The sequence below is a fragment of the Hippopotamus amphibius genome, chromosome 6, assembly GCF_030028045.1.
Source record: "Hippopotamus amphibius kiboko isolate mHipAmp2 chromosome 6, mHipAmp2.hap2, whole genome shotgun sequence".
Taxonomy (NCBI): domain Eukaryota; kingdom Metazoa; phylum Chordata; class Mammalia; order Artiodactyla; family Hippopotamidae; genus Hippopotamus; species Hippopotamus amphibius.
The window spans coordinates 56212854-56224664 of NC_080191.1; the positions used below are offsets into that span (position 1 = coordinate 56212854).

At 40.8% G+C, this 11811-nt stretch overlaps 1 protein-coding gene across 2 annotated transcripts; it reads right to left on the minus strand.

Annotated features, from left to right (window-relative positions):
* Positions 1 to 338: 338 nt before the first annotated feature.
* FBXO5 (F-box protein 5) lies at positions 339 to 10896 on the minus strand. Of its 2 annotated transcripts, none has more exons than XM_057738907.1 (5): positions 10772 to 10896; positions 4351 to 5065; positions 3067 to 3157; positions 1914 to 2096; positions 339 to 1205 (listed from the first exon to the last, which is right to left on the minus strand). In XM_057738907.1, exons 1-5 carry the CDS (start codon positions 10776 to 10778, stop codon positions 954 to 956), a joined length of 1248 nt encoding a protein of 415 aa, XP_057594890.1. In that variant the 5' UTR covers positions 10779 to 10896; the 3' UTR covers positions 339 to 953. The 2 variants fall into 2 exon arrangements, with proteins under 2 accessions (XP_057594890.1, XP_057594889.1); XM_057738906.1 differs by lacking the exon at positions 10772 to 10896 and adding an exon at positions 10292 to 10751.
* Between the last annotated feature and the right edge of the window lie 915 nt (positions 10897 to 11811).

Sequence of the window (11811 nt, forward strand, 5' to 3'; positions counted from 1 at the left end):
TGAATTAATACATCAGTATTTCTCAAAGTGTGTTTTATGGTCTTGTATTAAACTATCTAGAGATGCTTATTTCAAGACCCAACTACACAATTACAAAGATATTGGGTGGGGAGAAAACTGGAATTGGAATAGAGCCTGGTAATCTCACAAGGTCCCCAGATAAGGAGACAAAGACCCACTCAATGCCTTCACACAAACCAGGCAATCTCCTACAGCTTCTTACTTCAGCTGTTTCTAGGATTAAAATGTTTATCTAAATAAAAGACTCACATCATTTACTAAGCTTGTAACACTTTTATTCATAACAGGAAAAAAAATTATTTACATGTGTATACAAAAGAGATTTATTTTCTTACTCTGACACATAAAAAATAAAGAAATATTTACATATATACAAAATATTAAAACATACAAACATTACGAATAAGGAAAACAAGCAAGGTTTCACAAAAAATACTTTTTTGGGAAATACACACACTGAAAAAGAGGTTCAAGAAAGGGGACAAAAATTTAACAGACACCAGAGTTGATATTTCAATAGGTATTATTAATTTGGTAAAGCAAATAAAATGTCTCAAATGCTAACGGATGGTAAAGAAGATTCACATTTAAGATTGTCTAGGTAAAATTACATGGTCTTTCTTTACCATCAAATTGAATCAACTTTATTTTACCTCTGAATCATAATCATCAGATAAATAGTTTCCCTTTTGCCTTAAAATATTTAAATTTTCTGACATATTGAGAATTTTAAATTTCTTTACATTAAATCGTAAAATATTTTAAGAGGTTGTGTATCCTCTTTTCTCACTGGGGGAAAAAGATCCCTTGTACTACACTGATTTCAACATAAAATTGAACATCACAATACATTTATTTTTTATGTTTTTAAATTAAAACCTAACATTTGCTAACTAACCTTCGTGATCCGTTACAACTGATTTAATAAGAGATCACAATCGTCGTAAATTCTTCTTGCTTTTCTTGGTACCAGGCAGAGGACCCATTTTATAACTCGCTTTTAGGGGTTTGCCATTCGAACAGTCTTCAGTGGTATGATAATTACACAGGCACTTTGTGCAATAATCAAATCCACAGCTTTCTCGTTTACAGGTTGCCCGCTGTAAATAGCAATCATATTTTGCAGGTGAATTACAACGAATACAGGCTTTGAGGCTTTCGTTCTTTTTCAAAGTTTTGGCAACCTAGAAAGAAGAAAATCCATAAACAAATTTCAGTAAGGACTGAATGTAATTTAGTCAAAACAAGGGCACCTCTGTGCTTTCCCCAATACATGTATAAAGCACTAATGTCACACACAACTGCCTTTAAGGAGCTTAGTGTTCAATGGCTGAGAGACCACTGTCAACTGATCCAGTGGCTATTTCCTAATGCTACAAATATGGTCTTATTCATAAATGCTACTCAACACCAAACATAAGTCACCTTTTCTGTGAAATCTTCCTGGAGTCACTCAGGAATTGGTTGTTCTTTTACTTCTAGTTCTGCTTTTAAAAAAATATCTATCCTATTACATGGCATTTATCTTTATATAGCTATGAAGCTTACCATGTTTCCATATCTACACAGTGCCTGATAAAACTGACTTCTTGCTTAATTAGCTCTCTTTCTGTTATTAAAGGCAGTAATTATGAAATGTAGTATTCAACAATTTTACAAAAACTTGAAAATCAAGGTTTTTCCTTATTTTCTTAGTGTTTCCAAATTAGATCTCAACAACACTGAACTGTCATAAATAATGCCAAATGATATCTAATATTTTCATCATAAAACAACATCTCTGTGTACTTCCCCAATTTGATTAGCTGAGTTATAAATGGTTTTCTTACTCTAAATCCTTTCAACAATAAGTGTCCCATATATTTTTTGTTTATTAATAAACAAAAAATTACCTCAGAGAATTCACTGTGTCGACTGTAAGTAGAAACTTTTGGATCACCTGGATCAGGTAACTTGGTTTGAGCGTCTTTTGTGGGAACAGTCTCGGTTGCTGATTTTTGCACAGATGCTAACGGGGTTCTGAATAAAACATACTCTCTGGTTGAAGCGTGTGGTGAAAACTTAATGTTCTTTTCCTAATTAAAAAGAAAGTTTTAACAGGATTAAAAAATATGCTCCTATATTCTCAACAATCAGGAATTTTTACTATGTCTGTACATGTAAAAAAGGGCAAATAAGAATATAAAGGATTTATTCCTGCATCCAATTTACCTGCACGTGCTTAAACACGGCCACTCACAACTATTTAGACATTTAAAGCCTAACAACTAAATTACTGAAACTGCAAATCAGAAATCACAGTGAGAAAGCACTTTACATGCTTTATAAATGATTTATAAAGCACTACCATGATTTATAAAGCATGATTTATACATGATTTATAAAGCACTACCACCAGAACAAAAGGTCATTCTCCCCACCCACCAGTAGATGGCAATAGTGGCATGTTTAAGTGTCACCTCAGCGCTGCGAATGGATTCAAAACAATCTTTTGGAGTAGAAAATTTTGCATAAACACTAGTTTATAGATAAAGACACTGAACATGGAAAATGTAAACAATGCTTGTCTAAAGCTACATAGCTAGTAAGCAGCAGCACCGAAATCTGGACCTAGTCAGCCAGCTCCTAGGCCTGAAATTTTAATCATGTGTTGATCTTTATTCTCAGAAACATCTCCAAAATTACTAAATTTTGGAAAGTAAATGAATTCCCTTCCTACATTAAGAATCTTCAATGTGTAGATAATTACTGTTTATCTGTTAAAAGATAAACTACAAATGGCAACCAAGATTAGCTATATGGTCAACTCTCACTGAGAACTGAGTACTTTTCCCTTTACCTTTGGGTATTTCGTTTCACGGAGAACCCAACAAATAAATGACTGGGGTGGGATCCCATCCCCTTTATCTTTGCTTTGTTTTTTTTAATAAGTTATGAATGTAAAGGATATCCAGATCATCTGTTACCTTTATTTCCCCCTCCTATTTCAACAGTAAAGAGCACTAACTATTATATTTTAAAATTAAAACAACCGCAAAGACTTACGGTAATTCTCTGTATTGCTTTATTGTATAATTGCAATGCCCCCTTATCATCTTCTAGAATCTTCTTCCAAGTTGTGCTCACTTTAGACACACTGGAAAAGTAAATGATTTTAAAGCACCACAAAGAGCTAAGATAAATATATTACAGAAACATTAACAGTGCAAAAAAGGAATTTCTATTAGCAGTGCTTCTCAAACCTGGCTATACATTAGAATTGCCTGAGGCATGCACTTAAAGATTTAAGGATGGCCCATGCCCGGTCACTTGGGGTTAACTGATCTAAAATGGGGGCCAGAACTCTGTATTTTTTTAAAAGTTCACCATCAAGTAATTCTAAGTGGATCCAGGCTTAAGAACCACTACACTTCGTACTTCATTTTTCCACAATATCACAAATACCAAAGAAGATCCATTTGCATATATGACACCATCTTGGTTTTTTATTAACATTAGACAAATTTCAAAGAACTTGGGGACACACTGCTATAGCAGAAATCAGTTTAAAAAATCCATTTTGTTAACAAAAATGTTGTGACATTGACTATCCCTCAAGAAGTTAGCCAATAATAAAAATCAATACTTACAGACATAAGTATATGCTTCAGCTATATTTCATGGACCACTGTAAAGTAACACAGAGTACCTCTAAAAAATTTTTCAAAAAGCCAAAAATGAACCCTGTTGAGATGGAGGCAATGTAATCCAATAGTCTGGATAATCATCATAATTCTCAGTTACCTCATCCTAACAGGTTTTCTTTGGTGGAATGAGAAAGGGTAGTCAGTATAAGGTTTCTAAGAAACAGTAATAATCAGACACATTTGTGGGTTTCTGTGTTTTCATCACTGTCAGATTTACTGTCAAACTTGAAAATGGCCTAAAAAGAACAGAAATTATTTCATACGTTCAAGTGTGACAAAAATCATAATTTCCATTGGGCTTGTACACCAGACCTAGGCCGTTGTTTTAGAGTGAAGACTAAAAGATGTAACTTACATATGAACAATTTCATAACCAAAAGGAGCAAAGATTCAATCTAACAGAAATAGTTTTCTAATAGCATAAATATAAAATCTGAAACTGTATTACATGCATACTTTAAAGAATTATCTTTCTTTCCTCTCACTAACACATAGGTAATACAATACCAGCAACCAGAAAAAAGTCACCACCTCAATTAAACAGTGCAAGACTACCCAATATGTCTTTGCAGGAGCTGGTGGTGCTGTGCCATCTAATAATGTTCACGGATTACACTCATGAGCTCAAAGCAACAATACTTACTTGATTAAGTCCATATCACTGAGCTGTGTTAAAATATTTGCTAAGAGATGTCTGAGTCCCCTTCGAAAGAGTTCACTGAGAATATCTACATACTCTAGACCCATTTTCCTGCCAATTATATTCTGTAGTTTAAAATTTCCGCTGGATATAAATTCCTTCAGCTTCTCCCAATCTATTTTAGGATTTCGTTTACAACTTTTTTTTAACGTTGAACAAACCACTTTTTCAAAATGAAGAGCCGGCAGCAAGTTTTTGTTGGGATATTGGTCTGGACTTTGTGTCTGTAGCAGGCAAGATTGTGGACTGTCACTGAAATTTTCCACCAGGGGAAGGCTACTGTCTTCATGTTCATCGAGGCCACTTTGTTGGGAAAATGAAGAGTAGCCACTGTCTTCATAAGGTCCACTGGCTTCTAGTTCTTCTATGTCATTTGAACTTCTACGTGTTTGTTGTACATGTTGATTTTCCTTATTATGCAAGGGTTTGCTTTCAGTATCAAGTTCTACAATCCTGGGGCTCACAACTGGTGACCCCAAATCTGATAACCTTTCATAGTCTTTAATGCAGTCTTTATAATAACCTTCCACATATGCAGTAGTGTAGGAACCTTGTCTTCTGTCATCAGGCTTTACCGGTTTAATTCCAGAATGAACACGGTTATAGTTAAAATCACACTTCATTTTGACAGAGAGAGTGGAACTTTCTTCTTTACAACCTACAAAAAGAACCAAACACATTTACCACCTAATGGCAAAATTTCCACATATCCCTACTTCTTAAATTTGGGATATAGATACTTAATTACTTTGTATTCTCTCAGCACTGTGTACTGCCTATGTAGCTGTGAAATTATCCAAGTTTAATATGAAAAAATACTACTAAAATCTTATAAAACTATACACTACTTTTAATCTGTATAGCTATACCAGCTGATTCTTAGAGTCATTATCTGGGTAGATAATAGTGACAAAAGGGACTATTTAATAAATACCTATGCTTATGGAACAAATAAGGAAATGCAATGCATCAAGAGTGGGGTCTGTGGTAAGAGATGTCCTTATAGAAATCAAATACTCCTAGAAACATGGTTAAGACAATGGAGGAGGGGAAGGTATAAGGATCAAAATAGTTTTGATAAAAGCAGCAAAAAAATTGTATATTTAAATGTTAGTTTAACAATTAATTACAAGCCTTTCAATAGTTAATCAAGACACCTATAGGTAGTTTGGAGAAAGAACTGAAAAGGCAATAGATTTAATCATTTGAAAGTTAACTGTACTACTGACTTTTTGGGCCAGATAATTTTGCTGGGGGCTGTCCTATGCATTATAGGATATTTAACAACTTTTAGCCATTTGATGCCATTAGCAGCCACTATTTCCCAGGCAGCAACAAAAAATGTCTCCAGTAATCACTTATCGCCAAATGTTGGGAGTTGGGGGAAGCCAGCAGGGGCCAGATTGCCCCCATTCCTCAGATGAGAACCACTGCTTTAAAGGATGATTAGGATTTTTGTTAGGTAGTACAGGCTTGGAAGGGATATAATAGATGGGTTCAAGAAAACTGCTTAGCATTTCTGAAGGCAGAGTATATGGATGGTATGTGCTTCTAAATGTACTCTCCCATCTACTATTTTCCCCTGCAAACCAATCACAGGTATTAACAGTTTACCCTATATGTAAATGTACATACAGGAGTCAGTATACTTAGTCTGTGCTAAATTAAATACTGGCAATCTGTTCATATTAATTTTACTGTTTTTACTTAGAACAGAACCTCTAAATACTAAAGGATACCTTGATAGAAAGTAACCTTGCAGGCAGAGACTCCCTTTTAATTAGGTTTAAACTAAGAGTTCAGGGGCATAAAGTAAATAACCCCCCAATTAACCACATCTCTAGAACAAATTATTCTGAGTGGTTCTATTCTACTCAGAAGAGTAAAAATTCCAAGAGATTTTTAATTTTTGCCTCAAGTAAAGAATTAAGTATGATTTACACAAGACCAGGGTTTTATCTGAGAGGATAAAAAAGAAGCCACCAACAAAGACACACCTTTTACTTTGCTTAAGTTGCCTAAAGGGAAGAGGTCTGAAACTGTATTTCAGAAACTCAATTCTTTTCCTATTGAACCCCTTTCATTCAACGTTGTTCTTTGAATATTGACAGTTCTTTAGAGTGAATAATGATTCAACTACCTTATAAGTGTTTAGAAGTTAACAATTTCCAATGTGTTTTCAAACACTTGGTTCTCTCAACCTTCTGAGATAGAATGAAGAGGTGTTATTGTTTACAGTTAAGAACACTGAAGCTTATCTAAGTAACTTGCCCAAGATTTGACAGCTAGTTAAGAGGGACAGATTCTTCTTCTTGACTGTAAATTCACTGTTCCTCCCACTATCTCACCTGGGAAGTGAGATAAAGAGCATTAAAAAAAAAAAAGCATAAAAGTATAGATTTATGGGCTTCCTAGGTGGCGCAGTGGTTGAGAATCCGCCTGCCAATGCAGGATACACGGGTTCGATCCCTGCTCCAGGAAGATCCCACATGCCCCGGAGCAACTAAGCCTGTGCACCACAACTACTGAGCCTGCACTTTAGAGCCTGTGCGCCACAACTACTGAGCCCATGTGCTGCAACTACTGAAGCCCATGTGCCTAGAGCCCGTGCTCCACAAGAGAAGACACTGCAATGAGCAGCCCCGACACACCGCAACTAAAAAGAAAGCCAGCGCACAGCAAAAAACACCCAACACAGCCAATAAAATAAATAAATTTATAAGAAAAAAAAAGTATAGACTTATGGACTTTAGGTTATAATTTAATACTACATTATTTATGTTGTTGCTCAAATTGTTTCAGCTTTTGTCGTTTTAAGTTCATATTGACCTTCCCTACTTTTTTGGCACTAAACAAGAAGCTCCAGGCTCATCTTGTATTTTCTCTGTTCCAGCCAGAGAATCAGTTATTTCTCCAAGGAACTCTGGTTCCAAAATCTGGATGCTGGTTGTAGATTTAGAGTGTGAAGTTTGTACTGCAAAATAAAATGAATACCACTTTTTATTTTAAAAAGGAAGCTGAAAGCAGACTAAGAAACTAATTCCACATCTTTTAACTAGTTCAGTGCTTCCCCACAACTAAGCCAAATGCCCCCAAAACAATTTGGGAAATATAATTGATCTGATATTATCGTGGAAGGGAAAAAAATATCATGTGGTTCTCTGACCACTTGAATCAGATAGATGAGGGTTAAGAGCCTAGTTCTGCCATTTCATTCATTTATCCAATGCCTACTTAGTGACAGGGTGTGGAGAAAGAAAGAAACTAGTCACATAAGATCTTCTGGAGGTGAAATCCTGGGACCTGAAAGCCTTGTGAAAGTTCCGACAGAGGTGGAGACTGGAAGAAGTGTTGAGCTTTCAAGGAAAAGGAAAACCTGAAGGGCTGCAACTTGGAGAACTGGGGAAAGAATTGATTGAAAATTAAAGTTGAGAGGTACAGAATGCCTTGTAGGGTTTTTAGGGGAGATTGGCTTTTATTTATTGTGTAATAAAGAGCCTCTGAAGGGTTCTAAGTAGAGACATTTGGTTTACATTAAAAAAAAAAAGGACTGGAAGCTGTGGAAAATGGATTGTAGGAAGGTATAAGTGAAAGCAGGATGGCTAGGTGGAAGTGTCTATCACAGGTGTCCAGAGAGGTGGGTACTTGAGACTAGGATGACCACAGTGGAAATGAAGATAACTAGGCAGATCTGAGATCTTTACAGAAGGGTAAAATCAACAGAGGTTGGTGATGTACTGTTATTAGATGCGGTTGATGAAGGAAAGTGGAGTAAAGAATAACCTGGGTTTAAATCTTGAGCATCTTAGGTTAAAAAAAAAAAACCACACACACCACCAAGCAAGTTAACTCTTAAAACATGTTTCCTCATTTATAAAATGAGACTAAGAAAATCAACCTGGACTGTTACATATAGTTTAATAAATAGAATCTATTTTTACCATATTATTTTTATAAGCCAAATCCCTTCATATTCTTTATATTGTAAATCATGAACATTTTAAAGTTGCAAAATACATTCTACACAGACCTATGCATTTCAGATTATTATATACTTTCCCTAGGAATCATATCCAACTTCAAATGAAAATCCTTGCTCAGCCTTTTGACTAGTTTTGTGACCTAGAACACTGAATTAGTCTTTCAGTTTCTTTAAAATGGAGACACGAATATCTACCTCATGGAGTTGGTAACATTTTTAAAACCTCTTATTTATCAACTCAACAGTCCAACCATGAAAAACTGGTATTACAGCTAATTGTACAAAGTCTGACCTTCTGTTTAACTTTCCAATGTAGATCTGACACTTCATATTACAATAGTTAAAAAGACTACAGTGCTTAAAATTAAAAATCTTTACAGCTATCCCAATGCTAAATAATTAAGCTCTACAATCTCCAATACCTATAAGATCACCAGCATGTGCCCAACATTAATTAGGCATGGCTATGCCTTAAGAATTTAAGAGAGCCCCAAGGCCTGCCGTCATAAACTGCAAATCAGCCACAATCCTTAAGAGGAAATTTTAGAAAAGCCTACTTTCAAAAGTATGTGAATAAAACAGATTTTTAATTTCATTTCCTCAAACTTGTAAATATGGAAAAAAAATCCAGGGGACAGCAAATATTCTCATGAGGGGCAAGGTAGCAAAGACGACTGGAATTAAGCAATCAAAAAAAATCCCTTCTTAAAGCCACCAAGCTTCAAAATTTCAGAGGGATTCATGATTCAGGGTTTTCTAGAAATAGACTTGTAAATAACCTGTTAAAATATTTTTGAGTTTTCTAGATTCCTTTTCTAAAGAAAGGGGCATTTTTCAGTGATTACCAAATATACAATATCAAGTTGCTAATTCCTAAAATTTTTGATAATTTCTGAGGTGAAATGAATGCATCTGGATCTCTTTTAGGAGACAGCAACAAAGAGAATAAATGTGAGCGTTTGAGAGCCTTTCATTTCACCCAGGAGTTGTAATATCTTCGGGAGTACAGGAAAAAAGGTAACTAATTATTCACTTCTCACATCTTCCCAAATTCTTCAAAATCGTCTAAATTTGGACAAATTCAAGGTTTTATATTAAAAAGTGCATTTTTTTTCCTCCCTCCTTTTGATTCCAGGCCTTGAGACGGAGTCACTGGGTAAAGGGGAAAAAAAGGAGAAATTGAACATTTTTGTTTGCACGTCCCAACAGAGCCTGGTCCAATGGCGGCGGGGGGGGGGGGGTCCTCCATTCGGCGGGATTGGCGGGGGGACCGTGGAAATCCCGGGGGGTCGGAGGGGTGGCCCTCAGGGCGCGGGCCGGCTGAGGAGGCGGGAGATAACAGCGAGCACGATCTCCCGCGCCCGCCAGGAAGACTGAGGTGGCGAAAACCCGGGGGAACTGACTTCCGACCCAGGGGTGCGGGGCAGACGTGGAAAGGGGGCGCAGAAGTGCGGGTCGGGCACCTGGCCGGACCCTGGGGGGCCGCCGGCTCGCGGGCCCTGTCAGAGCTGCAGCCCCAGGACGAGATGGGGGAGGGGAAGCAGGGGGCATTTGGCGCCCGGGCCGGCGGAGTATAGGTAGGTAACCCTGCCCGAGGAGAAAGGGCAACCCGGGAGGCCCCGACCAGCACCGCCCCGGGAGCCGGCGCCCAGGTACGCGTGCACGGCGGGACCCGGGCCCGCCATCCCGCCTCGGCACCTCTGCTTCCCCTGCCAGGACCTTGCCTTCTTCCTCCTGGTCCCGGGACCCGCCGCCGCCGCCATCGCCCGCCTGAGACCCAGCGACGGGCCCCACGGCCGGATCCGGGAGCGTGTCGGGTCCGGGTCGCGGCCCCCCGTTCTCCCCCCACAGGGCACTCCTTTTGGGAGGCGCGGCCCACTCGCACCCTCTGCTCTCACCCACCGTCCGAGGGGCGAGGGCGCCCGGCGGCTGTCAGGGCGCCGTAGCTGCAGTGGCAGGAAGCGGAGGGCGGCCGTGGGGAGCAGCTGCAGGGCCGCCGGCTCATGCCAGGGCAGGTGGGGTCCGCCTCAGGTGAGGGAGCTGGGACCGCTGCAGAAAAGCTGGCCGCCCGCTGCTCGGAGCTCTATCTTCTAAAAGGCGCCAGCTGGTACTTTTAAAATCTTTGAATTTGGTGCCCAAATCCGCACGGCCCAATGAGGCGCGCCGCTCGCACGCGCGCTCCAATGGGAAGGCGGCGGGAGGGGGTGCCCTCACCCACGCCCAATTGGAGACTGCTGAGGCGGGGCCGAGCCGCCAGGCCCAACCTCCTCCCTCCATGCCGGCTTCGCTCGTCCGGAAGGATGCTGAGGCCGGGGGCGGGGCCAAGGAGGGGCCTCGGAGCGCGGGGAGGCCGCGGCCCAGCCGCACGTGGAGGGAGCCTACCACGCATGCGCACTCCCTCCAGGCTTCCCTCTGCATTCTTGGGAACCGGCCTCCTGCGGGTCCTAATTTCATCCTGACGGCAGCTCCGGCTTTTGTCTGAAGATCTCCGATGGGTACAAAGCGTGGCCGACTTCCTCCGGCCATCTCACAAGCGGGAGTTTGGTGAGCGGCGACTCCGGTCGTCCGGGAACGCAGACTTTCCGGAAGACGAGCCCTCCCCCCGTCCTGCTTAGCCCGCCTCTCTAGGATTTAGGCGCGCTCCTCTCTCCTAGTTTCGTCCCTCCCCCCCGCTCAGTGCTTTCGCGCAGGCGCTCGTGGCTGGCGGTGTCTGTGGTGTTGGCGGGTTGGCGCTTGCGCGCTGGGGTCCCCCGCGTTTCTCTCTGTGGGGCGGAGAGCGCTGGGCCGCGGTGGGTGGGTCCGCGTCCCTCCAGGCGCGCGGAGCTGGTCCTGCCGCCGCTGCGGTGGCGGGAGACCTGAGCCTGCGTCTCCTGGGTCCTCCCGGAGCGGGTGAGGCCGGGACAGTCACTTCTTGTAAGCGTGTTTTTTATTCTCAACCACTGTTACCCAGACACCACTGCTTCGTCACGGATGTTTAAGCTTATTACATTTATAACTACTGTACTCTCCCAGGTTTCGTTTCTTTTCAAGGGCCATGCACACACAGTAGTCCTGCTCCAGAATGAATGAATGAATGAATCAGTCAATCAGTCATCCTGCCCTGGGAGTTCCCATTCCCACAGCTTGGTTGGTACCGAAAGCTCCTGGCCATGATTTTCTAGTGATGGAGGAAAGGAAGGAAGTGTTCGTTGTTGTCTTCTATGACGGGTTGTACCGTATAATTTGTCATGCTGAACTTTTCACTCTTTGAACGTGAGCTTAAGTGGTGACGTTGCATTCCCCCGACTCAGCTTTTGGTCAGAGCACAGTGAAGCCACAGGATGTAAGCTCCCCAAAGTCCGAATTCCTTTCTTTTGCAGTTTTCCCTCTTTCTTTTGCTTTTCTGCAGCCTCGGGGGGAGTTAATAGTTGGCCTGTGGTAAG

Coding starts and splice junctions, on each gene's coding strand:
- FBXO5 (XM_057738906.1), bottom strand. CDS start 10,394: ATGAGCCGGCGGCCCTGCAGCTGCTCCCCACGGCCGCCCTCCGCTTCC. Junction 3,158..4,350: donor AGTGATATGGACTTAATCAA/GTAAGTATTGTT, acceptor TTACTTTTCCAG/TGTGTCTAAAGTGAGCACAA. Junction 1,206..1,913: donor GACACAGTGAATTCTCTGAG/GTAATTTTTTGT, acceptor TCTTCTTTCTAG/GTTGCCAAAACTTTGAAAAA.